Source organism: Urocitellus parryii, chromosome 3, assembly GCF_045843805.1.
Source record: "Urocitellus parryii isolate mUroPar1 chromosome 3, mUroPar1.hap1, whole genome shotgun sequence".
Classification (NCBI taxonomy): domain Eukaryota; kingdom Metazoa; phylum Chordata; class Mammalia; order Rodentia; family Sciuridae; genus Urocitellus; species Urocitellus parryii.
The window spans coordinates 12,845,800-12,872,784 of record NC_135533.1 but is presented as its reverse complement, the minus strand read 5'-3'; the positions used below and the strand labels follow the sequence as shown (position 1 = coordinate 12,872,784).

Sequence of the window (26,985 nt, the reverse complement as noted above, 5' to 3'; positions counted from 1 at the left end):
AGTAACTGTGCATGCATGACCAAAGTTTTTCTCTCTCCACATTAATAGGAATGGCCTCAGACTCATGAAGCCTCCATCTCCTACATGGGACCTACAGAGAGACCTCCCAGTGAACCAGAAGAGACCCCTCCCCGGCCTTCTCTGTACAGGAGAATATTACGCAGACTTGCCTCCTACTGGGCACAACCGCAGGATGGTGAGCAACGTGGAACTGCACAGGAAAGCCCTGCTCACTTAGGAGTGTCCTTAAGCAGTCCCCCCACAACCAGAGACATAACTAGGACAAGAGCAGTCTCTAGGATCATTGAATCACCAGTCAGGGTGCCACCAGAGCAGAGCCCAAACAATGCCCTGTGACTGGGCATAGTAGTCTCTACCCTCTTTTTGTCTTTAGCATTTATGGTATTAGGATCACGTAGGGGTGCTGCCTCTGTTTGGTAAAGAATTGCAGAACAGGACACAGAGATTACAAGCAAGGAGGTTTACTGCAAAAGCAACAGAAACAGATTTCTCTGAAGAGAAGGGGCCGCAAAGCTGAGAATCCAGTAGGGGAGTTTTGGCCTCTTCTTTTTATGGTCTCTGGAATTCCCTCCTTTCCTTTTTTCCTCCCCTGTCCACACTCTCCTTCTGTTATTGATTTATGCACCCTCTGCCCATGCACCTGTTTTAGTTTTTCTATTGGATTCCCTGCTTAATAGCATGAGTACAGAAGTGTCTGTCTGCCTGGGTCCCTCACTTGTGTCCACAAGTGCCTTCGTCATCCAGGAAGTTGACCTCATCAGAATGCCTTCTCCATGCTCCTTTGTTTAGCCCTGCCCCTGACTTCCTCCTCCCTGGCCGTCTTGTCCTGGCTGCCTAGCTCCTACATCTCCGTCAGTATTGTTGCTGCTTTCAGTATGAGTGTTTCAGGCACTTTTCCTTTCTGTGTAAGAAGGGTGAAGTAAATAAGGCTAAAGTGGATGTGCTGGCAGAAGGTCTTGGGAAGCTGAGTTGAGCCACTGGTAGCTAGTCAGTGGTGGGGACGGAAATTTCAGTGGAAGAAGCTGACCTGTGTTGGATTCCCACAGCCCTCTCGCAAGAGGTGAGCCCAGAGGTCTGGAAAGACTTACAGCTGTCCACCATTGAGCTGTCCATCACAACCCGGAATAGCCAGCTTGACCTGACAGTAAGTATGCTTGTTTATTAGAAAAGCATTTGGTATCTAGGAAGAGTACATGCTTTTCTTACATTAATCCAGTCTTTTTGTTTTTACTCTGTGGGTGTAAGAGGAAAGGATCAGGAAAAAGATGATTGGTGTGCCTTTAAGGAAGAATAGCATTGAGAAGCAGCAGCTGAGCACATTTTGTGGCATAGACGCTTAAGGGCCTCTGAGCAGGTATTCTGGTCATTCTTAGCCTTCAGAGGGCTTAGGACAAATGGCCTTTACAAATAAAATGCTAAAAAGATAGCTACTCTCATTTGCCACTGGAATAAAAAATTGCAGAACTTTTACTTGGGTAAATATCCATTATTCTTGTAACTATATTAAATATGTGGATTCAGATACCCAGGAGAAACACACTCTCTCTCTCTCTCTCTCTCTCTCTCTCTCTCTCTCTCTCACACACACACACACACACACACACACACACACACATACTTATATCATTTGGGTCCAATCTATAACATACACTATCCAATGTAATAGCCATTAGACTCATGCGACTATTTAAATTAATTAGAATTAAATTTTAAGACTCAATTCTCAGTCACACTAGGTATACATTTCAAGTGCTCAAAAGCCATATGTGGCTAGTAGCTACTATATTAGAAAGAACAGATATAAAACATTTCCATCAGTGAAGAAAATTTAATGGATAGTAGTGCTATAGACAATGCACTAAAAAGAAATATGTTAAAATAAAGCTTGGTTTGGCAAACTGGTCTTCTAGCTGTTTACAAATAGCCCATAAGTGAAGAATTGATTACCTAGCTTATGTGGTGGCAAGAAAGTGGGGGGGGGGGACGGAAAAAAGTATTTTGTGGCACATGAAAAGTGTATAAAATTCACATTTCAGTGTCCATACATAAAGTCTGATTGGAACACAGCCATGTTCATTCATATACATATTGTCTATGGCTACCCTCCTGCTATAGTGGCAAGAATGACAGAGACTGTGGTCCCAAAGCCTAAACCATTTACCATCTAGGCATTTTTAGAAAAAGTTCATTGGCTCTGGTATGGAGAAACTATAGTAATTTATATTAGTGAGAATGATAATAGAAAAGTCATTCCGAACTGTGGACTTTCAGCTTTTATGCAAATTGAAGGAGTCTATTCATTTTTGTCCTGGTCAGTCAGAAAATGGTGCATAGAATTGGAATGCAGTGAGAAATTTGATTCCAATGTTAATATTCAGATTACTGAGTTATTTTCTAATCATAAAAGTGATGCATATTCATTGCAAAATGTTGGGCAAACAGGTCCCTTCATCTAAAATCATTCCAGTTGAATTAAAGAATTAAATTTAAAATAATAAAATTACTGAAGTACTAGAGTAGAATCTTAAGTGATTATAGTATAAATTTGGGGATAACAAGGTCTTTATAAAACCACACCCAGGGCAAAAATTCATATTCACATATTTGTCTACTTATCTAAAAAAGAAACTATAAACAAATTTTTAGTCACAAATTGGGGAAAATATTAGGATGTGATAGACCAGGAGTTAATATCTTCCTTTATCAAAGATTCCTAGAATAGAAAATTCACAAAAGATACATATGAAAAAATAGCATCTATTTGCTGAGCATTTACTACATGCTATGTACCCTCCTAAGATTTTTACATTTATTTATTATCTTATATAATCCTCCTAACTATATTATCAAAATTTTTCATCTACTTTTTAAGGATAAAGGAACAAAAGTGCTAATGTCAAAAATGCAAATTAAAATAGTAACTAATGAATTACCATAGATTACAAAGCTCAGTGTCAGTATGGGTTGGGAAATGAATGGTCTCATATATTCTTCATGGGACTATAAATTGTGACACCCTGTCTCAGGTAGTATATATATGAAGTGTTTAAAACATATGCATACCCTTGCCTTTTAAGTGTAGAAATTTATCTTACAGAAATGATCAGATAAATACATAATGTAGTCAGTCCTTGCTTTTTTACATAATGGAATTCTAGACACATTGGTGGAAGTGAATAAATGAAGGTTAAAAAAGTCTGTTCCAGAGGAATTTTACAAAGAAATATAAAATTTCTGCTACTCATTTCCTTTATAATCAGAGTATGGCAATATGTATTTCCAGTACTTTGTTCCAGTTCTTTTACCATTGTTCTTTTCTCTGATGATGGAATACCAATGAATGGGTTCAGTGAGTGTGTGATTGCAATGCAAGATTAGCTACTTTCAGAATGCTGAGTGCTGTTCATCTGTGTGCCAATTATAAAAGTATATGATACTGTGCTTCTTATCACTAGTAGCAGCACATTCACTTTTTTCTTCTTTCTACCCCTCTTTGTAAAAAATAAAAGCAGATGCAATAAAATATTCAAAGACAATGTAGCTACCATGTAATGGCTCAAAATGTTTACTTATTAAAAAGAGTATATTCAGAATATGAAAGAAGCGTTAGTAGTATGGAACGTGTGAAAGTTAGCTTTTTGTATAATGTCTATTTATAATAGCAAAATATATGAAACAAACTAATGGACTAATTAATTTTATATTTACTCAAAATTATATATACATTTATATATAATCTTCTATATTTATGGACATGGCAAGGTGCTCATCATCGATTTTTTAAAGAAAAACCAGGTTAAAAAGATTTGCATCAAATGGTTCCATTTTTGTTGAAAAAGGAAATACTTTAAACCGTAATTGTTTTGTGAATGATGAAGGTAAGGTTCCAATTTTGTTCTTCCAAATAGCCAATTGTCCCAGCATCATTTGCTGAAACATCCATTTTCCCCTCCATTGATCTTCACTAATCTATTGCTGTATATCACGGATCTATGTACGTGTAAATATTTCTAGTTCCCCAGCCTGTTCCTCTAATTTTCTATATTTGTACTCTGCTTCTCTTATTATAGTTTTATAATGAGTTTCTCTGTTTTTCTTCCTTTTAAAAAAGAGTCTCTTGACTATTCTTGACTCTTTTGACATCTAAAAATATTTTAGAATGATTATTTTATTAAATTCTACATTGAATCTTTATAATATTGGTCCAAGTTACACTGTACCCATAGATCAACTTGAGAAATGACATTTCTATAGTATTGACTGGTCCACCATCTGAATGTGGTACATATCTTCATTTATTTAAATCTTCAATATCTCTCAATGACGTTTTTTAGTTTTCTCAATAGCGCTGTCTTTTGCTACATCTATTTCTAGTTGTCTTCATTTTTGATGCTGTTATAAATAATATTTTAAAATTCCATTTTCTGAATATCCGACTTAATAGATGAACAAAATTGAATTTGTGTTGCTGTTGAATCAGTAAGCTAATAAATTCTTAGTAATTATTTGCCTATGGATACCTTCAGATATCCTTTAGATTCTGTATAACTACAAATAATTCAAGTTTTCAGACACTTATCCTTACAATCTTATCTTACCTTACCATACAGGCTATGACTTCAATAGTGTTGAACAGAAGTCGTGATACAGGAGTTGTTGTCCTTTTCCTGATTTCCAGAAAGACTTCATTCCTTTTTTTTCTTTTTTTTTTAAGAGACCTTTTTATCAGATGTAAGAATTTTTTCTTCTAATACCAGTTTTCTAAGAGTTTTTTTTAAATATCTCACTCAATTTTACCAAGTACCTTTCCAGCATCTATTGAGTTGATAAACTTTTCTCATTTACTCTACCAATATAATAGATTGATTTCTCAATGTCACTGCAACTTTTGTTCAAGATAGAACAATAAACAACTGCTGTACCTCAGCACTTTAAACATGAGATAAGATCTGTGAAACAGCTGTTGACAAACATTGGTGTGAAATCGGCAGTCTGGGACAGTGGTCCCAGAGAGAAGGGAATCAAAAACAAGGAGAGCCCTGTGCTTGCCCAGCTAACTGCTGGAGAGAGGCCACAGGGAGGGGACAGGGGACCCAAGCAGAGCCCAGCCCTGTGGTTTCCTCAGTGAGGGATTGTTGAGAATTTAGAGAGATTAGGGCAACTATAATTGCAGGCCAGAGTACAGGAATGCTGCGCCAGGAAGTGAACACAGGTCTGTTTCCTGTGGAGTCTTCAACTGAGCTTATATAGCTGTGTGCATGTGAGAAGCCACCTGGAAGCAGTAAGAGCTACCACCAAGGAACAGGCTCCATCTCAGGAGACTCAATCAAATCCCAGGGCCAGGAATAGTTTGTGTTCCCACCAGCCAGGGTGAAAGTCCTTTTCAAACCTTGGGTATTGAGTACCATCCTCAGAAGGTACTGCCTCCACAGTGGCACAAAATTAGGTACCTCTGCTCCCTCCTAAAAAAGCTTAAGGGCTGACCTCCAGGAAGTCACAATTTCCAAGTAATGTAACAGTGCCTCCAGAAAAAGTTTGAGAAGTTGGCAAAGGACTGTCCTCAGGCTCAACTGACTTTAAATAGTCTTTATTTAGTTGTTTTTAAATAGTTGAAAAAAAACCAAGAGTATTTTGTTACATGGGAAAATTACATGAAATTCAAATTTAAGTGTCTGTAAGTAAAATCACATTGGAACCCAGGCACACTAATGATTAAGTGCTGTCTGGCTGCTTGCATGCCACTGTGGAAGAGCTGGGTAGCCAGCATGAAGATCTCATGTCTGCAAGCCTGAAACGATTATTCTGTGGCCCTTAACAGAAATCATCTGCTGGCCTCTGTTCTAACTGGAACTTGACTCTGCTTTCCCCAGAGCACTTTTAAGTGGTGGCTGTTTTCCTTCCCCTTGTCCTGCACATCAGGCCTGGTGACAAGCTACTTGTCTTCCTTTCTACTCCTCATTGCTTCAGACCAGTCTTGCTCCTTCCCTCTGACAACCTCCCCAGCGCAATGTCCTATCCTATCAGACAATATGGTTTTTCCCAGCATCTACTGAACCCTGGCCATTCCCATTCATTTCCCTCTGATGTTATTTCCTGGCTCACTGTCTGTCTCTGCCAAAATGATCCCAGTCTTAATTCTCAACACAGCAGGCAAAGTAAGCCTATTAAAACAAAGCCAGAGCATTTCCTGCCTGAGAACCCTCCAGTGGCTCTTCATTTCACTCAGCTTAAAAGCCACATTCCTATGGTAGTCTGCAATGCCCTACTGATCAAGTCCCCCCCTCCCTTTCCATCTCCTTCTGTTGTCCTTGCCCCTCTGCTCCAGTGACACTGGCTTGCTTGCTCTTCTTTGCACAGGTCAGGCATGCTCCCATCTCAAGGCCTCAACCTGGGCAGTTTCCTTAGAGTGATGGCTCATCCACTGGGACCAGTGGTTCTCCAAGCATGGTCCTCAGATCAACAACTTGTTAGATATGTAAATTCTTGTGCTTCACTCCATTTTTACTGAACTAGATAGAAACTCTTAAGATGGGGCCAAGAGTCTTCATAAAAATTAACCGTAATTGACAAAAACTATAATATGCGTCAGTGAGAACTGCTGTCCTGGACATTGCTACTTCCATCACCTCTTGTGGGTTCTGTTTAGAGATTACCTTCTCACCTGGACTCCTCTTTGAAACATAGTCACTGCCATTAATGCCAACTCGTGGTCCTTGCTGTTTCTTTAACCTCATTTTAAAATATTCTGATATGCTTCTAGATGCACTTATACTCAGTAATTTACTATTTGATGAATTTTCTGTCCCCTCTACCCCAACAATCAAATATAAGTTCTTTGTAGGCAGAAATGCATGTTTGTTTTGTTCTCAATGTAACCCAGTCACTGAAGTTTATGGTACATGGTGGCACTCAGCAGTATGATGACAGGGAAACTCCAAGCAAGGTCATCACACTTATGTCAACATACTCTGTTCTGTCATTCCTAGTTGAGATGTAGGTGTGCTTTGGTGGTACTCTTGAACCTTAGGCAAAGGCTCAGGCCCTCCAAGCCCTGAGTTATCCTGGTCCTGCACATTCTGAACCTACCCAAACAGATGTCAGCACAGAGGTGTTGGGATTGATTGAAGGAGGGATAGTTTGTATTGCTGGCTTTTGACTGGGAGCAAATTGTAGGCAGCAGTACAGGAACCAAATACAGTGAATTATTACTAGTGCTGCAATAATAATTTGTAGCTCAAATCTTCCAGAGCTTTCTGTAGTTGGAAATGGAAGGTTTTTAGAACATTATCAGGGAACAAATGGATTGCTGTTTTCCAACTCTAGTTACATACCAGATTTGCATGTACAGCTTTTTAAAGAACACAGGCACCTAGGCCCTTTTTGCCAAGCAGTTATATTGTGGTATGGTAGAATGCTGATGTACAGTGAGGCCTGAGAATCGCTGGGATGGATGGCAGAAAGGTTGGCTTGCAGGGGAAGGAAGGACTCCTAGAGATTTTAATGCCTTTGACTATTAGTGAGTAACACAACTTCAAAAACCTCCCATCTTAAATTTTTATTTTGCTAATTTAGTTAAAAAAAAATACAAGCAAACAAAAAGCCAATGGAGATGACTTTTATATTAATTTGCAACAAAGCTCTTAATGAAAAGGACAGAAAATATACTTAGAATTAAATCATTAGAAGTAAAATCCCCTATATGTTGCACAGCTTGAAAATATGAACCTCCAGGGCTGAGAATGATAACAGGCTGCATTAGCCAGAAATTTAGGAGTACTGACATTAGTATTCTTAATCTTTTTAGAGCAAAGAAGACTTTATGAACATCTGCATCGAACCTGACACTGTCAGCAAAGGAGACTTCATAACTATAGGGTAAGTGGACTGGGGTTTGCAGGACGTGGGGCTTCTTTAAGTAGTTTGAATCTACTTCACTGAGTAGTAGATCCAATAAAGGCCTGTCTTGCTTGGTAACTTGGTCATTCTTCCTTCTCTGTGGGGTTGATAATATATACAGTGTCTCTGCTTCAGTCCTGTGCCTTTTGGAAAGATCAAACTGTAAGAATAGTCTTTTGCCTTAAAGAATTCAGTGTAGCACACATATTGTCAAGAACTCTAGTTTTAGTCAAAGAACTGAATATAAATCTTGATTCTGCTACTCACTGCTCTTGTGATTGTCATTTAACGTTTCTGAATCTTTTTCCTCATCTAGAAAATGGAACAACATAACCATCTCTACTGATCTTGGGACATTTTTTAGTATCAAATGAGAAAGTTTATGAATTGTTCAGCACTTCACAGTAGCCCTTACTATTCATGTCTATTCACCTTGTCTTCCTATTCCCAGGGCATTAATGAAAAATTTGAAAAGGTATTGAGTACCTTGGACACTTCCCAGGCCTTTTTCTCTTTCCCAATATAACATACCCTTCCAACTCCTGCTTGATTTGTTAAGTCCTACCTCTGCCAGAATTTTATTGGCTAAGAATACTATAAACCCTCCAACAGTCAAAGCATCTGAGGAGCTGGCTTGTTCCCATGCCAACTGGTAATCTGCTGGCTCCATCCTTCTGAGCTTTGTCTCAGCGCTCCCTCTCGTGCCCATTTAGGGATTGAACATTTCTGCTGCAGCGCCCGGGTCTCCATGGCTGCCTTATTATCTACACCAGCACTGACAGCAGAATGGTTTTCATTTGTTTGTAATGTTCTTGCCTTTGGTACAAATTCTTCACATACTGAATAGCTCCTTCTGCAGCCTTTGATTCATTTGCTGTATCTGGAGTTAAGGGAATAAAGGAAAAGCCTGTCCCTTCTTCTCCCAGTGTCTAAAAACCACACACCATCTTAACTGAGAGTCTGGCCAGTGTGACCAGCGATATTCACATTTCCTTAAGAACACTGACATCCCAAAACAGGAGGAGAACCTCATTATGTTGATTGAGCTAAGTGAAGTCATGTTCAGCTCGAGTTTCCCTTTGGTCCTTATAGGAAGTGAACTCATAATGTATGTGTCCTTTGGATATCTAAATAGAATGTGATGAAGTTGCTTTCAGAACTCTGAGTTCCTTTTACTAAAAAGTACTATCTCCAAGTAATGCAAGAAATGATTAAATAGTGGACAACTGTACTCGGGTTAGCGTTTCCTCTTTTTCTTCTTAACCATGATTAGCCATAAAGGGTATTTGTGCCTGAGGTTGAGTATGTGTGTATTGGGTATTTTTACTCCAAGTCCATTTAGTAAAGATATAACATGCTAGGTAGATTGTCAATGAGTGTAGAGAATCATTAGATAATGTCTAAGACTAGTTTTTAAATATAAATATCTAACTTAAAGGAGAAAATATTTTTATTCTTAAGTAATAATCACAGAAACCAAATAGAAGTTTAGTATGTTTCCCAAATAATTTAATTCATTTTAATTTTTAAATTTGATAACTATCAAAGAGTTAGGTAACATATGGAACAATTTAAATAAAGAGTAATCAGGGAAAGACAGTGTTAACTTCATGCACAGCTCTGAACAGCAAATAAGCCTTCTCAAGCTGAAGACATCTCAGTGCAGGGCAAGAAATCACTGGGAGAAAATTTATTCACAGAACCCACCACTTCATAGACCCTCTGACTACTTTTACCATCTAAAAGAGAAAGAACTTGCTGTATACTTGCAGTCTAATGCAGTTGCCATCACGGGTTTCTAAGTTTGCTTTTTCTGTCTGAACAGAAGTAAAAAGGTAAGAGACCCCAAACTGCGTGCGGATGGCACCGAGTGTCTCCAAGCCAGCAGGTGCACCCTGCTTCTTCCTGAGGTGAGGAGGGCAGGGGCATGGGGTCTGGGGTCCTATAGGATCTTTTTGGTCTGTCTTCCTTTCTTTTCCCCTTCTTCTTCCCTATTAGTTGTCCAACCTTTAGTGTCTAATGTGCTGAGCATTTTGCCAGGGTCAGGTCATAACAAGGGAGACCTGAAAAGGAGGCAAAATTCCCTTCTGAGTTACAGATTGGAGTTGGTCTCCTTCTGAAGATTCAGTTTTCAAGTCAAGGTTCTTCTATAAATTGATCTTTAGTTCTCTTGAGTATTTATTTTTTCATGTGTCAATAATGATGTAATACAAAGAATTCTCTAGCTGATAAATAATGGTTTCATTTTAACATGTTTTTATAAAGGATCTGGAAGCAGCTTTCAGTTCACTGAATTTTTCTGTATTGAAATTCCATGCTTAGAAGAATAACCTATATAATATAAGTGCAAGTGGAGGTATCTGAATTGTAAGGCTAGTTATTTAACTGGGGCACTCCAGGAAAAAAAGACACTACAGGCTGCCTCTGAAGACTGTCTGCAATGCTACTACATTTAAACAGGAATGTAGGTAAACAGGAATGTCACCATGTGACAGGCACCACAGCTTCAACATAGCAGATGTTAAACGCATGAATCGTGGAAGAGCCTCATAGACTCAAATATTGATAAAACTTAGCAAGTCTTAGAGAAAAATAATGAAAATGATCCAGTTGACAAAATGGTTTGTCTTTCTCCATTTCCATTTGAGAAAGATTATATTGTTATTTGTGAATTCTTTAAAGATGTGGCATATTTATTTTAATAAATATTTGAAAATTTAACCTTGTTGTTCTAGTTCCAAAATACTGTGGAAGGGAAGAGATTGAAGTTAAAAAAAATTCCTTTTTCATGAATAGTAGAATTGGGATGTGTTCAGGAATATCACTGTATGTCATTAGTGGGCACCGAAATATTGAAAGAACAATAGCATAAGCCCACAGAGAAGACCATGTTTTCTGTGGTGAGCTGCCGTAGGGCACTGATGCGCATGAGAACCACCCTGAACATTCTCGTCCCCACAGGGAACAGAGGGCTCTTTCAGCATTGACAGTGAAGAGTATGAAGCGATGCCTGTTGAGGTGAAACTGCTCCCCAGGAAACTGCAGTTCTTCTGTGATCCCAAGAAGAAAGAACAGATGCTGCAGAGCACAGCCTAGTGAGTGGACAGTGACGAGGGCCTCTCCGAGACCACACTTTGGGCCACCTGTGGGACCAAAAGGGAACAGATGCCTCAGCTGTCCCCATAGTGTTGTCAGAGAATCCCAAGGGCATTTTCACAGCAAGTACCCCGTCCTCCCCAGAAGTGCTTCCCATAGTGCACCCTGCCACCTGCTCTGCAATTGGTACTCCATTAGCGCATGCTTTCATTTTGGTGTGATAGTCAGTCCCTCCTAGATAGTGATTTCCCTCAAGCTTGTCAAGGACATTCTCACTCTCAGTGGTTGGAAAGGGCTAGAGCTTTGTTATCTCCTTGAAGTGCACCCATGTATGGAGAACAGGATCTAATTTTTTTTTTCTTTTGGTACCAGGGATTGAACCAAGGAGTGCTTAACCACTGAGTCACATCCCCAGCCTGTTTTATTTTTTGAGACAGGGTGTCTCACTAAATGAGACTGGCTTTGAATTTGTGGTCCTCATGCCTCAGCCTCTGGAGCTGCTGAGATTATAGGTGTGCACCACTGCAACCAGCAGGAGAGCAGGATGCTTAAGTTTGTCTAAGATCCTCCATCCCTGTTCTTTGATTGTCCAGGGGAAGCAGTGCCTTCCCCAGGTGCCCTTTCCTATGTCTGGCTCCTCCATGGGTGATGCTACTTTGTGAGCTCTGGTTCTTATTTAGCTAGTTTCAGTTCTGTCCTCAATTCAAAAGCAAATGTGAGGTAGTTTCCTTCTTCAACCATGGCTAAACTATTGTAAAATGCAATTTTTTTCTTCTTTTTTTAAAGAAGTGCTTCTTCAATGTTGGTTGGTTTGCATGAGAACCACTTGGGGTGCATGCTGAAAACTGACTTGGGGCCCACCCCAAACTTAACAACTCAGCCAGGGATGGGCAGGAGTCTGCATTAGGAAGGCTTACTTCAGCTAAATCTGTAAGTTGATCCTTTAACCTTACTTGGAGAAAGTGTTTTAAAGTAATGTTCCACCAACTATTCTGCTCCTGTTTTCCCCAAAAGTATTTGAAAAATCATGTATCCCATCATACATCTATGTGACATCTAAAATTTTTGTGGGAAGTTAAATAGTTGCCAAAGTATGTACTTTCTAATGTCATGTAAATATTGATGTTTTAAAATAACTGTTACATCACTCTTTTAAACATATCCAGTGCAATTTGACACCTCTCATTCATTTGTAAAAATAAATGAACTAGTTATTTAGTAGTTTAAAATTTTAAATTATTTTTTCTCCCTGTGGGTGTATTTCCATACCACTGTCAGTAAAAAGAAGCTTATCATAATGTAATCTATTTTTATGCTTGACATTTTTTATCAAATGCTTCTCATCAACAAAAAATTAAAATGGAAATAAGTTTTTTTAGTTCTTACATGTTTACAGAATAAATGTTACCATAATTATTGGTATAACTGATTAAAACTAATAATTAAAAATATTAGAATGTTCTTTATCCTAATTAGTTCATTTATCTAATATATAAGTGGTATTTTTAGCTAAGATGGGGGCATTTCAACATCAATATATTCCTTGTTTCATTGTTTTACACTTATGAACACTTGAATAAATAGATGGAAATAGAATTATAACAATGTCATATAGTTCTTTGGATTTCTTTGGAGATACATGGCAAAAAACAGTGCTCTCAACTAACAACTTGATAAGATCTTCTTTTAGTGTGTTTCAAGCAGAGACTGAAAACCACCCAATTAGCATCTTTTCTTTTGTTCTGTGCTTCTAGAGGGAAATGCACCATGGTAAGAATGGGGAGATGCATGCCTTTCTCATTATAAGAAGAGGGGTAAGTGAGGAAAAAGAGCTAGCAGACCTTACTACAGGCTGCTCCTCAGGAAGTTCAAGTGTAAGGACAGCACGCATCCTGCTTGCCATGCAGAGTGAAGGCCTGTGCTCTACTGGGCTACACAGCAGTGATAAAAAGCCCAGGGCGTCAAGACACAGAAAATGGGGCTTACCTATTCAGCACTGTGTGCTTCAAGATAATGTTAAAAGCTGTTCTTTAGCAGAAAAATAACAGATGGGTCCAAACATCAGCATAAGGCCACCCGAGAAGGGGAAGGAGGATGACAAGGTATAAGAAAATAAAATTAGCATATTGTGTGATTCTCTAACATCATGCAGGACCAGGACAGAAGCTGGCTTTCTTTTCTCTTGGAACCCTACCTGTGAGTGTGTATCACAGTTGGGGAAGGATATTTAACCACATTAAGAATTTTACTGACTTATAAATATGCCTCGTTTCAAATTTTATTTTTTTTTATTTTTGTTAATTATCAATGGACATTTATTTATTTATTTATATGTGGTGTTGAGAATCAAACCCAGTGCCTCATACATGCAAGTGCTCCACCACTGAGCCACAAACCCAGCCCAAATTTTGTTTTCTTCACACTACTTCCCACGAGGCCTTGGTTTCCTTATTGTCTCTTTGAGCTGTCCTTCTCAAGAGTGCCCATGTAAAAAGACATTTCACCATGTAGCTATTCTGCAGCCATGCTTGTCAGCCAAAGTTGGAATGCTCAGCTGTGCAAACAAAGGAGAACCTGAGTCCCTTTCTGTTTAGTGCAAACAGATTAATTTTGCTCAGAAGCTAAGATTATTCCTATTAAAAATATAGTTGATGCTTTCTACAAAATATAACCAAGAGTTTTCCTTTGCTGACAGTTACACTAGTAAGTCCCAGTGCTTCAGGGGTGCATCTGATGTACTGGTTCTCACTATCATCTACGATGTGGGTATTAGTTGGTCACCTCACTCAGAAGGCGGCAACCTGGCTTTGAACACCAGCCGTTTGACTCTGGAACCATCACTGTCAGCAGTTCACTCTATACTGGTTTAAAATATCTCCCCCAAAAAGTTAAAAATGGAATAAAGTTTAATATACATACACACCTATACATATTGTTTCAAACTAAACTCTGATAAGAGATTTCATGAAACTAAAGGTTTTCTTCTAGAAGTTTCCTGTGATTGAGGGTGCACAGTCCTGGCTCTTCTGGATGGCATTTTAGTCTCACCTGTGGTTTCCCCTACTGAGATGGAGAGCAGGCAGCAGCTCTTAGTTGCCTTTGTCTTCACTGTAAGCAAGGCAGCAACCAGCCCCATAGGCTCCACTCCAGGACTGGGCCATCATTCCTTCCTACCACAGACTACATCTCAGAGTAGGTGAAGGACAGAAGCACACATGTTCATGTTAAAATGTGAACTTTAATTGTAAAAATCATTTTCTGTAAATATAGTTGTAACAACCTCTCTGCACACAATTTAGTTCAGATATATACAGATATGATATACATAGATGTTATTTGTACCACAGAACAAAATCAAGAAACATTTACCCTTAGCCTTGGGACTAATCAGCTTCCTTTAGGCCTTTAAATTACTACCATTGAAAACAGAGAGAGGAGGGCAACACCTGGGAACTATCTGATTTCATCACAAGGTGAAGACTTAAACACAGATTCCATTTCTCTTATTGCTATAACTCAGGCTGGGGTGTTGCTCACAATAGGGAAAGGGAGGTAAGCTGATCCTAACTCAGAAAAAACAGGTTTTCCAGGGCCATGACTGTTTCTTTTCCAGGAAAGGTTATATAGAAATTTAGCCAACAAGCGTTGGGTAAATATAGGAAGTTCATTTTGTTTGCCTCTCCCCGCCCACCCCACACGGGTCACCCATCCAGACTCATCAGAAGCAGAGTCCTCGCCATTCCCCACTGATGGCAGTTGTGCATATGCTAGGCCCAAACTTTTCCTAATGCCATCTTCAGATCTTTTATATACTTCAGCTTTGCTTAATTTACCCAAAGGAGTTTCACTCTAATGTCAGTCAAATATACTTGTAACCAGCTGTTACCTCTGTGTGAATTTTTCATTTTGTGGATCATCTCTGACCAATTTATAATATTCCACCTTACCCATATCCTTCAACCGTTCTTAGAAAGCAAAGTATATATTCATCATTAGTCTAAAAGGCATTCTATAACAAACATAATTAACACCTTCCTACTATGGTACTAAATAAACTCTCTGAACTTAGGGTATACTGAAGTTCTACAATAAATTCTAAAAAGATGAAAGCAGGGCTTCACTTCACCATCATTGGATGTCTATACAGCACTAGAAAATTCCTAATCCCTTTCTAAATTTGCAATTTTACCTCATCTACCCCTAAATTCCAGCCCTCCAAAATAAGTAAAGTGCTAGTTTTAAAACCTCCTCCCGTTCCCACCTCTCTCCAGGTGACTGAGAGCCTAATCAGAAGGATCACATTTACCCTCTTCTGTCCTAGAGTCCTGCTGAAGCTTGGTGTGTGTCATCCTTCCTGGGACTGTCAAGTTTATCTCCTGGAGTGCTGTTCAGATCACACCGCACAATGTCCTTTTCACTCTCTGAAACAACGTTTCTAAGGGTCTCACCACTACGGAATTAGAAAGCTGCCCATTTCTAGGATTATAATTTTGAAATCTCTTTCCATTTCAACATCTTCATACTCGGTTTATCACATAGTAACATCAATATAAAAATAAACTTCCATTTCTTATAAGAAAAACATAAACTTAATTCACAGTTAGCCTTTTCCCACAACATTTAGTGCTCCAATAGCTCCTGGGAACAGAGGTATATTAGTAATAAAAAATGAAATAGTAAAAACTAATAATTTGGGAGTAAAAGGAGCCCTTAACTCCTCCCCTCCCCCACCTGAATCAGAGAAGGATTTTCCTGAAATGAGAAGGGTGGGGCCTGCCCTGCCAAGGTAGGCTTGCAGGTCTGCAGTATGTTCACCACAGACATAGCTGCAAGTTATGGCAGGGGTGGGGGGGGAGGGTGGTAGGTATCTCTCAGGTTCCAAGCTTACTAGCCTGGAACCTAACAGGGAAAGAGAAGCCCATGCAGAGATGCTGGTCTTTCATGTTCGCTGTCAAGCTGAGCATTGTCTTACACACCATCCGCTCATTAGTCTGCCTCTCCAGGAATGGTCTACACTAGACTTGGAGTGTAATCAGTTCCCTGGGTAATGCATTTTCAAAGGAGAAAAACAGTCCCTGAGGTCCCTGCCTTTTCTCCAAGTTTGATGTTCTGCCAATGAAGGTTAATTCTTTACCACCCTTTATGAAATGTTCCCTGAAGGCCTCAATGGAAAGGTGAATAATTTCACATTTTTATTGTACTTGAAGGGCTTTCAGTATATCAAGACATCAAGTTCATTCTCTAGCCACCAGAATAAAAACAATGACTTAGCTACGATTTATCTTTATCTTCTAGCTAAAATATCACAGGTAGTTACAGAATACGTGGATCTTCACATGTGACATCAGGCAACATCTGCATCTGTGTGCTACTTTTATTTTTCCCATCATGATCTTCACATGGTTTATAAAAAGGTAAGCTAAAGATGTAAGTTCCTATGTAAATTACTTCTATCAATATGCTAATGAGCTTGGCCTCTCTTCCTTAGCCAGATAGGAGAAGAGATACCAGAATGGATGGAGGGTGTGGGAGGCAGATGCCTTCTAGTTCACTGTTCTCAGAACCGTACAGGTCCCAGGTGGGATGCTGACATTGGAATGGATTCAGGCCAGGCCTAGGTACAGTTTCATATTTAAAGCCAAAGCAAATGCTAATCAATGATTTGGTGCATACTTTTTAGTTTGGTAGGATATAAGTCCTGCAGGATCTGACTCTTTTTATTATCTACTGAGCCTACAAAATTGAAAACATTCACTTTAACAGGCCTTTGTCCTACTTAACATGGATATAAACAAATCCCAATCCTGATTTCAGTCCCCACTGGACTCTTTCCACTTAGGGATGATTGGGCAGCCCTAGGATCACAAATCAGCAGGTGGTCCATAGGGGGCACAAGATCAGGCTCAGAGCTCCCCAGCAGGGTCAGGTATCTTATGCAGGGACAGGTGAGGGCCACCAGCAGAGGGCTCAAGGATCCATACAGCCTTGCTCCTGAGGTCAGTGGAGGTGATAACACTGCCTCTACTAAGCTTAGACCTAAGCAGGGAAAGATGTGGCCAACTTCTTTCAAACAAAAGCAGATTTTTTATTTTAAGAATATATTTAAAGAGTGACAGAAAAGCAGGTTCACATGGCTCCTAGCTTCTGCTGTCACTGTAGAGAGATTCCTGCCTAGTACTTCAAAAACAAGTTCCCCCCAGAGGAAACTTGTAGCAAATGATACGGTTGTGCCTGCTAACTTCCCATGTGGGAGCAGCAGAGTCTGGTACTAAGCAAAACTTCAAAAGGTGACCTCGGAAGCAAGAGGTTCCACGTAGCCCAGGTCATAGCTGGGGTGATACACAGCAAGGAGTGAGTGAAGGGCTCACGCTGTTCAGTCAAGCAGAGGCTGCGTCAGGAGGAAGCCGGCAAGACAGAGGAGGACTGAGGGAGTTCAAGAAGTTCTGCTCTGGGGTCAGCTAGTCCAGGCCCGTATGACTTAGGACAGCACTGCCTCGGTGCATTCCCCTCTGGGCCTCCCACACTCACACCCTCACCTTCCTCATGAGCCCAAGCAAGTCAGAGACCAGACAGACAGCTGCCACAGCCCTGGCTCTATTCAAAGGAAAATACAGAACTTCCTTCTCACCTTGCTGTCTTTACAGCAGCACTTCTGAGCCTGGAGTTAAAACAGCACAGGACACATAAGCGTTCACATACAGAAGGCTCTGGAGCCAAAGTATTTAGACAGGGTCCTTCTAGCAAATCCCCCAATTCCAGAGATAGGGTCTGCCTGTGTCTTCCAGAAGAATCCCCCTATGCCTATCTCTAGCCACCCACCTTCAACTTAGAAAATCCTGAACCCTAGGGTACCACTAGAAGTATCCACTTCTTGACACAAGTGAGAAAGACCCCATGAGCTTTGCAAGGCAAGTGGAGGGAGTTGCTTATAAAGGGGAAGCAGGTGAAGCATCAGCCTCTGGGCACAGGTGTGTTTTCTTTTGTAAACATGTTACTGGAATGATGACTGAATCCACAATGCAAAGGAGAAAATGTGTTAGTTGTACATATTACTTCTCAATGCCCAATCTTATTTATATATTTACATAAGATACTACTGTGATTAGTCACTGTATTTGTATTTCCACTTGTGAATTTATTTACTTTTGAATTCTGTATCAAGGAACTACAGTGAAAAATACTTTTAAATTAAGCAATAGCCCTAAGAACCTTGAGTTGATAAGACACATAACCCATCCATTTGAAGGTTCTTTCTCTGCTGTCTACACCAGCCTGTATGATGCATTGATGGCTATCCCAATAACAGAAGGGTGAAGGGGAAGAAGTTAGGTTACCAAAAATCCAGGATCTCAGGTCAAAAGCCTTAACTATGGCCCCAGAAGACCTAAACTTTACTCACAGGATCTGGCTTTCTGATTATGGTTAACAAGTGTCCTTTCACCCAAGCTGGCAGCCATCAAGTAACCCATCCCAAGAGAAGAGGCAGGTGACTACAGGACCCATCCCAGACCATTCAAGAAAGCAGATAAGATTAGGACTGACACCTGAGGGCTCCTGACCACTCCCTGAGGGGAAGGCACTGTCAGATTTTCTTCAACAAATCTTTTAGGTCTCAGGACCCAATCACTAAGCCTGCTAAAAAGATGTTTGTGAGCACTCCAGACTGGCGAACAGTCTTATTAACAACATCAGGCTCCAACCTCTGTCAATCAGCTCAGTCCTGGCTAGATTTAGGAATCCAATGCATCTGTCTGATGCAGGGGGTTGCTGGTAATGCCTCCAGGGAACCGTCATCCAGATGAAGAAACTTAGAGCTTGTTCTCTAGCCTGTTTGAACATCTGCCCCTCTACCCTCTAAAAACACCCAAGTTATTCCAAGAAAATATTTAGCCCTTAAGAGACTAAATTGTAAAATAAATCTTCTTGGGAGCTCCAGGGCCACCACTGGCCTGGAATTTGCCAACCCAACCTAAGAGGAGGGATTCAGAGAAAGAATGAGCACATTACATTAAGTGCCCATCATTCACTTAGTTTAGGAAGAGTTTCAAGGCTTCAGTCTATGAGTGTAGCTTTCAGTTGACCAATAAGAAACCTCTTCCTGTCATTCGGTCCTTAAAGAAGCTATCTGGTGTCAAAAACATCCCTTTGTCCCTTTCTGTGGTCCCTATTCAAGTGAACAAGGAAGACACAGACTTGCCCTAAGGAAAAGGTTTTTGATCCCAAGACCACTGACTCATAGAACCTGATGATCTTGAAAGGTCATCTGGTTAGTTTCTGCTCTCAGGCAGATGAACATCTAAGGCCACACTGGACAGATGGTTGTCTTCTTGAATGCATCAAGGGACAAGGACACACAGACTTTCTGAGCAGTCCACCCCACTGTTTTCAGAGCTCAGCCTGCTCATAGTGACAGAACTCCAAAGACTAAACCCAAAGCAGCAGCTCCGGGAGATGGTGGTAGAATTCAGTGTCCTACCAAAGCAGGAAGCACAAATCAAGGCCATCTCACGTTACCTCTAGGGAAAAGGGAAGAAAGGAATTTGCAAAAGTTACATTTGTTGGAAAGTATAAACAATCTTCCTTTGTGTCACCATAATTAAAAACAGGCCGTTGGGGGCCTGGGGTACACTCCAGGCTATGTTCACCATTGTGAGTGGCTCACCAGTCCTCCCATGTCACTCATCCTATGGGCAACAGGGGTTGTCAATGACCAGCATGACATCAATGCCGTAGGCCTCCAGCAGGTCCATTAGGAAGCTGCGGTCTCCTTGGGGATCCAGGCCCATGCCCCTGGCATGCTCTGCTGTCAGAGTTTTGTCCTGACTGGCAGACACCTCCAACAAAGTCTGAAATATCCGGTTGTTTTGCTCTAGGAAAAACCTGCATTCACAAGACAGGAAAGGGAGGAAAGGAGAGACGAAAATGCTCACCAGATAATCCACACACAGGAATCTAAACTATACTGTTTTGTTGAATTGACTTTTGAAGGCTTTCAAAAATAAACTAAAATACATTTTAAAAGAAGAAAACAGGGTCACAGTTTCATTATACAGTTATTAAAGTACCACTAAGGTTAGCAAGAGCCAGGTGGTGTGAGTCACAGGATGATTGGCAGATCTCTGAGTGGTGCTGACCTTGCTGCCAACACCATTTTCCTGTTAAGACGGAAGTCACTAGCGATTTAAATATAGGCCCCTAGGGAGGGGCCCCTATTTCCTGCTTTCCTCTCCTGCTTAGTCATAAGAGGAAGAAAAAGTTGAAAACACAAGGCCTGATAACATAGTTCTGAGGTCAAGATTTCAAGTAAGAAGCTAAAATTCACCTTTCAGAGCTCTGGAGAGGCCATGCTAGATGGCAGCCAAGAATCCTCACTGGAGAACAGAAGGCCCTGGGCCTCTGTGGACAGCCCACCATGGCTGACAATGGCCACTAAGAATGTGGGCACTGAAGTGGGGGTAGGCACGGGGCTATTCTGAAGCCAGCAGCACTGGAAGTGGGGAGGTTAAGGGAGAAAGGGAAGGTGAGTCATAGCCACTGAGACTGGCACAAACAGTCCCTGGGTGTGTTCTCCTTTGATTATTCTTTTTTGGGGGAGAGGGATTATGCCTAGAAAAAGAGTTAAGAGTCATGGCTTTATGGTACCACATAAATAAATGAGTGATGTTCAGAGACCCATTACTTGTCTCTCTGAGCTGTGGTACAGCAGTCCAGCTTAGAGCTCCCAGAGTCAACAGAGGTTTCTAATGTCCAAAGCAGCTCTGGTGCTCAGAATTTTAAATGCCATGCATGGCCTGTGTCAAACCTTGAGAGACAGTGGCCCCATTTGATTCCTGGATACCTGCACATCTACAGTGTGCATGCCTTAGAAAGTACGCCATGAGCATCAGGAGCCACTGTAGGAATGTCCACAGGGAGTTTCCATCAAAGCTGGTAACTGTCCAGTGTTGTTCCTCACCCTTATCCCTGCACATGGCACAGGAAGACCAAACAGGAAGCTGAGAGATTATTTCTCAATTTTCTCTTAAAATTGCTTATCCCTGCAATCAGTGCTCCAGGTGTACAGGCCAGGAGGCCACCCCATCAGATCTTGGGGAAGATTCCATTCAATTCCATGGTTCAATTTTCAGAAAACCCATAACACTCAGCATGAGGAACTGCTCTATTCAGAGGAAACCACAGATGAGAAGTCCCTGAGCCCTGAGGAGCACCAAGGTTCTAAGTGGAGATGTCTGAATGTAAAAGCCCAGCAGAGGCACATCCCAGACCTCCTGTTCCTCTCAATGACCTGTTCCTGCCTCTTTCCCTATATGGCCTTTTAGGGCTCAGGTTGCCTCTGTAAAGAGTCCAGTTCTAATAGCCCTTGGCAGCAATAAAGGACATTGCTGGACTGCCGTGGGTGACATGAGAGGGACCCAGGTCATCCAAAGCAGTCGATGCTGAAGGGATTCTCAGGGAGACCACAGCCACTGGCCCGGGCAGACTCACAGCACAAAGAGGTCCTCCTCACAAGGGTTGTAGTCTTCTTCCACTTCCTGGGAATACAATAGCATCTGCCTGTTGGGGAAGAGACCACCATCAAACGGGTGCCCAGCCACCCGCCAGTGGCCAAGCATCTGCAGTGGGCCACACCCTCCTGGAAGCAGCACTGATCAAAGCAGGCCTCCATCCTGGGGCAAGGAGAGGAGGGACAGGAAAGGATGCACAGGACATGGTCTCAAAACTCCAGGGTCTATAGCCAGTTCTGCCCCTGGAAACCTCAAGTAAGTGGTAATCCTTCCTCTGTCCATCAAATGGGGATGACAATGATCCCATTTAACTCACAGGTAACCAAATTACTGAGAACTACACGAGATAATGCATAAGCAAGTTTCAAATACAGTGATCCATACAGTATAGATGCTCAATAAATGGTGGTTCCAAACATAAACAGGTCATTTGGGGAGATTTTGGAAGCTAGTATAATTGTCCCTAGGCTTCAGAGTTTCCAAAGCCAATCAGAGAGAAATCATGTATCTGCCCCTTTCCTATAAGGGCGACATGCAGGGATCCCCTTCATTTCTATCTCCCTGGCAGGAATGCACCAGGAGGGAAGGTGTGAGATTCACAGAGACCTCAGGGAGACACTGAGAAGGGCAGAACCCGCACGCCACCCAGCCCTCCTTCTCAAGTGTGGCGCTGGCCCAGCTGCATCCACAGGCACAGCCCGCCTCCACCCCTACCTCTGCTCATTAAGCCGCCGGTACTTTTCCCTGTCGGCACTGTTGATCTTCAGCAGGGGCTGCAGGTGGCCATGGTGTGTCTTCACATTTTGGTTGTCCACATAAACATCATACAGCTCTCGCTTCTCTTCAAATATCTTCTCTGTGGTGCCTGCGGAACCCCAGGCTAAGCAGGTGGGAACCCTGCAGGGTCACCAGCCCTACCCCACTGGAGAAGCAAGGAGACAAGGAGGAAGAGAGGGACTGGGACACAGGGGAAGCATGAGGGGAGGTCCCCATACTCACAGGCCACATAGGACACCTCTACCTCCAGGCTCTCGATGTCAGCCACGTTCACATAGAAGAAGGGCTTGGACTCAGGAATGGTGCCCCCGATGCCAGGCAGAGAGACGTTGGCCAGGCAACAGCAGCAGTACACTGGAGGATGGAGGAGGTGAGAAGAGTTCGCCCCCCACGTCCCTCTTCCACCGAAGCCTGCTAGACAACACCTTCTCTGAACTGTAGCCCAAGAGGAAGCTGTTATGGATTAGAGGTGGTCTGTCCCAGCCAAACGCATGTGGGGGCTTGGTTGCAAGGTATCAGTACCACGAGGTGGCAGGGCCTCTAAGAGGGAAACCTCTCATGGGAGCTTCACCTCCATGAAGGCATTAATGTAGTTCCCAAGGCAATGGGTTAGTTATCTCCAGAGCATTTGGTCATAAAGTGAGCCTGGAACTTCTCTCTCCTGTGCTTCTCTTCCATGTATACCCACTTCCACTGTCTACCAAGAGACCCTCACCAGAAACTAGGCAGATGCCAGCACCATATTCTTGGCCTTCCGGAACCATGAACCAAAATGAACCTCTTTCTGTATGAATTAACCAGCCCCAGGCATTCTGCTTTAGCAACAGGAAGTGGAGTAACACAGGAACTATGAAGGGCTTTGTTCTCTGCTAGCCTGGTTCATCAGTAACCAGGTGGTCCTGGCATTCTGAGGAGACTGAGGGCAAGTCTCCCACAGTAGAACCTGACTTCTTCAAGGTCACACGAGCAATGTCTTACCAAATCCAACACACACACTTTGCACTCTTTCTGTCCCTGTTGACCTTCCCCCTTCTCAAGACTTTGACCTACTGTAACCCTTTCATTCCCAGTCCCCCCACCCTTCTTCTGACACTTCCATCTCCCCTGGAACATCTTCCACAATTGTCAATCCGCCTCCTGTGCCTGGCATGCTGCTGTTCACACTCCCCAGTGACGCCCCATCCCCTGGTTATCAGGACAGCCCTTACAACACTCTCAAATCACCATCTCCAGCCCAGCTTTCCCCCAGAGGTTCTGAACCCACTACTCAAGTGCCTGGCATACATCTCCCCAGGAAAGACTCACAGGCAGAACACCTTCATCGTGTCCAGGTTAATCCTGCCCAACTAACCTCCCGCCATGCTTTCTGGGTTCTGGTGGCTCCACCTCCCTGTCATCACAGACTCTTCCTGTTATGCCCTCCCATACACCAGGACCTTTACAACCTAATCAGGAAAGTTTTATCAAGTTTATCTTATATACATCTAGAATCCATCTTTTCTGCCTTCCCACATTTCTCTCTCCAAAGGCCACTTATGTGTCACCCAGTGCATGCTCTTCCTTGCTGCCAGGTTCCATATGAATCCAGTCAGGCCACTCTCAGTCTCAAAACCCCCCTGATATGGGCCAGACTCTTCAAATTTGATCAACAAGAGAGAGACTCCAGCAGTCTATGTTTTGGGATCTTAGGGAGAACCCTGACTTTGGCTTCAGTTACCTCTATAGCATACAACGCCCACAGGAGGGGGAGAAAATATCAAAATGCGCTTTCGAAGTAAGGCAAATTTCCAGAGGATGAGGATTTGCTCTCCAAAGAACTTAATAAACTGAGACATGCAGCCAGCTGGGTGTGTAATCTGAAAAAATAAAAAGGGGCAGAGGGGAAAAAGGAAGAGCTGGTCAGAAATACGTGAAGAATTTCCAATGCTGACTCCAAAACTCCAAAGTCCAAGCAAACAATAACAGATGGTTATTCCTGCACAAAATATTTGTCACTTTAAAAGTCTTATCTTTAAACTGAATTTCTATAGTATGTCTATTCTGCTGATATGTTGACGTTTAAGGATCATTAATTACTCAGGAGAAAGTATGGAGGAAACAAAGCTAAATTTGACTTCCTAAAAGTCAAAAATAACAGTATCTCTGAAGAGAAAATATGCTTCAGTGAGAAAATTCAATTCAAAATATTAATTAAGTACTATAATAAAATAATGAGCACATAGTCCCAGATTAGAGCCCCAGGCGGCCTGCTATTGTGCAAAGCAAGGGGTCTACAGGGGGCACAGGCAGGGGGAACCCCAGGGTCACTTGCTGGGAACCCTCAGGGCCCTTCCTTTTCATGTGAATTGAGACAGCCTGCATCCAGGAGTATCGGAGAGGTGAAGAGGATAAGCTCTGTCCCCAGGAAGGCTGAATCCAGTCCCAGCTCTCCCATTCACTAACAGGGAGTCCTGGACAGAGCAGCTTACTCTTCTTTTTTCTTTTTTTTTTTAATTTATTTTTTTAAATTTTTTCTCTTTAGTTATACACAATAATAGAATCTATTTTAACATAATTATATAAGCATGGAATATATCTTGTTCTAATCAGATCCCATTACCTCTCCTTCCTTTTCCCTCTCCCCAACCCTGTTCCCTTCCTTCTATTGCTCTTTCTGCAATTTACCAATATTTATTTATTTTTTTAAATTAAATTCTTATAGCTCACTTACCGAGTTCACTTTCCTACTTTGTAAAACAGGGAGGCCATCACCTACCTCGCATGGCTACAAGGACCACCTGAGGCAAAACATTAAATACTTAGCAACTAGGAATGGCCCATATACAGGGACCCCTAGGTCATTTACAGAACAGAAAGTTCAAACCAAGTGCCGGTGAGCCTTCCAGCAGGTTATTTCCATGCCTAAGTGTCAGACGGAGGAGCCGTCATTTCCCACTAGTGATGCAGGAAAGAGCAGTCCTGAAGAAAGGCAGCCCTATCAGAGCTGTGGGCTGGGGTTTAAGGACCGAGAGCCCTTGGAAAGGGCCAAACCAAATACCTGAGCCCTGAGAAGGCTTCTGTGCTCTGCCAGCCAAGACCAGAGCTGTCCTTGGCCCTCCAAGACTGCACCTAGATGACTGGGATGGGCATTTCCCTTTCCAAGGCACTGACCATTCACTTGCCACAGGCTGTGGTGAAAGGCTGCCCTCCACTGAGCATGCTCTATCTGTGACCTGCCTACTCCTCTGCCAGCACATCCAAATCACCAGGAGGAAAGGCACCAAGTGTGGTCAGCACTCTCCTCACCACCTTTCATACAGCAACAGACAGGAAGGGAGCAGAAGCGCAGCCATCCTCCCCACCTTCCCTCCCTCAGGCTTCTCCAAGCCCTTAAGGTGCTTCCACTCAGGAAGGCCTGGCCAGGCTTGCACCAGTGCGTCCTGCATCAGAGAGTCCACAAACCAATAGCCTTATCAATTCTTATCTCGTTTCTTTGTTTACTCAAGAATACAGGTTTGCATTGTAAGAGAAATCTCTCTAAGGGCTTACCACCACCTCACTCATGAGAGTCAGCTGAAGAGACCTCACACCCCTCATTGACTCTGTTCAAAAGCATGAGACAGACTTGTCTCCTGCTCAATTTAAATGTTTCCCTTTTTTCACCCTCACTCCTCTGTGGCTTTCACAGAGAATTCTCTTTGTATAATGCCTACAATTTCAGTTTTTATGTTTTCCCTCCAATCTACCAAGCCAGAACCCCATCCTCTTCTTACTCCCTACCCGTTGCTGGCAAACCCTGGGGTTCCATCTTCAACGTCCTATGCCCTCCACTTGGGGATCCATTTGCTCCTGGAACTGCATCCTGCCCTCATCCCTCCACTGCCCTATGGTACAGTGAACAGCCACTCACTGGACCTCTCCAGAGGCTTCCATCCTCTTCCTCCATTCTAGGTTCTTATTTTATTTTCTTCCACAACAGTCTTACACCTGATTCCTATTTTTAAAAATCACTTAAAATTTTATAAATGAGTACATATTGTAAAGATTCATCAAACTATATACTTATAATTTTTAACTTGTTCCCATAAATGTTATATTTCAGTAAAATGCTTATAGACAAATCTCTATATTCATATATATACATATTTATATATATATACATATATATGACCATATATACATACACACACACACACACACACACACACACACACATATATGTGTATGTGTGATTTTCCATAAATGGAGAATGGAATCATATCAGTTTTCCCTCTGTATCTGTGGAGGACTGGCTCCATGGTCCCTCACAGATGCCAAAATCTGTAGATGTGCAATACCTTATAAAATGGAATAGTATCTGCATATATCTTTCCGTATACTTTAAAGAATTTCTGGGCTACTTATAATACCTAAGAGAATGTAAATACCATATGATATTTGTTGTACTGCATTATTTATAGAATGACAAAAAGTCTATGTGTGTTTAGTACAGATGCAGTTTTCAAAAAAATATTTTCAATCTGCAGTGCTCAAATCTGTGGATATAGAACCACAGACACAAAAGGCTGACTGTATAGCACTTTTTTAGGGCTGCCGTCTCCTCCTGGCTCTTTTCTTTTTTATATACCTAAGGATTACCCTCTTCTCCCCTCCATGCTTTACCTCACCCCCAGGTCATATATATATTAATAACCTGGTATACAACCATCCA

General features: G+C 41.9%; 2 protein-coding genes across 6 annotated transcripts in view; one reads left to right on the top strand and one right to left on the bottom strand.

The window, feature by feature from the left end:
• Agk (acylglycerol kinase) overlaps positions 1 to 12,234 on the top strand; it is a 76,503-nt gene extending 64,269 nt beyond the window's left edge. For 3 of the 5 annotated variants that reach the window (XM_026405398.2, XM_026405400.2, XM_026405399.2), the window contains exons 12-16: positions 49 to 196; positions 1,068 to 1,165; positions 7,826 to 7,896; positions 9,743 to 9,827; positions 10,879 to 12,234. In XM_026405398.2, coding sequence (XP_026261183.2) covers positions 49 to 196; positions 1,068 to 1,165; positions 7,826 to 7,896; positions 9,743 to 9,827; positions 10,879 to 11,013 — 537 coding nt within the window. In that variant the 3' untranslated portion in view covers positions 11,014 to 12,234. The remainder of the gene's footprint in view (positions 1 to 48; positions 197 to 1,067; positions 1,166 to 7,825; positions 7,897 to 9,742; positions 9,828 to 10,878) is intronic. The other 2 variants (XM_026405401.2, XM_026405402.2) reach the window with 2 other exon arrangements.
• Positions 12,235 to 14,312: 2,078 nt separating this feature from the next.
• The window catches only part of Dennd11 (DENN domain containing 11), a 41,174-nt gene continuing 28,501 nt past the window's right edge, over positions 14,313 to 26,985 (bottom strand). Inside the window, exons 5-9 of the mRNA XM_026405422.2 lie at positions 24,013 to 24,151; positions 22,518 to 22,649; positions 22,233 to 22,383; positions 21,499 to 21,567; positions 14,313 to 19,893 (exon numbers count right to left, since the gene is read on the bottom strand). Of these exons, the coding sequence (XP_026261207.1) occupies positions 19,698 to 19,893; positions 21,499 to 21,567; positions 22,233 to 22,383; positions 22,518 to 22,649; positions 24,013 to 24,151 (687 nt within the window). The 3' untranslated portion in view covers positions 14,313 to 19,697. The remainder of the gene's footprint in view (positions 19,894 to 21,498; positions 21,568 to 22,232; positions 22,384 to 22,517; positions 22,650 to 24,012; positions 24,152 to 26,985) is intronic.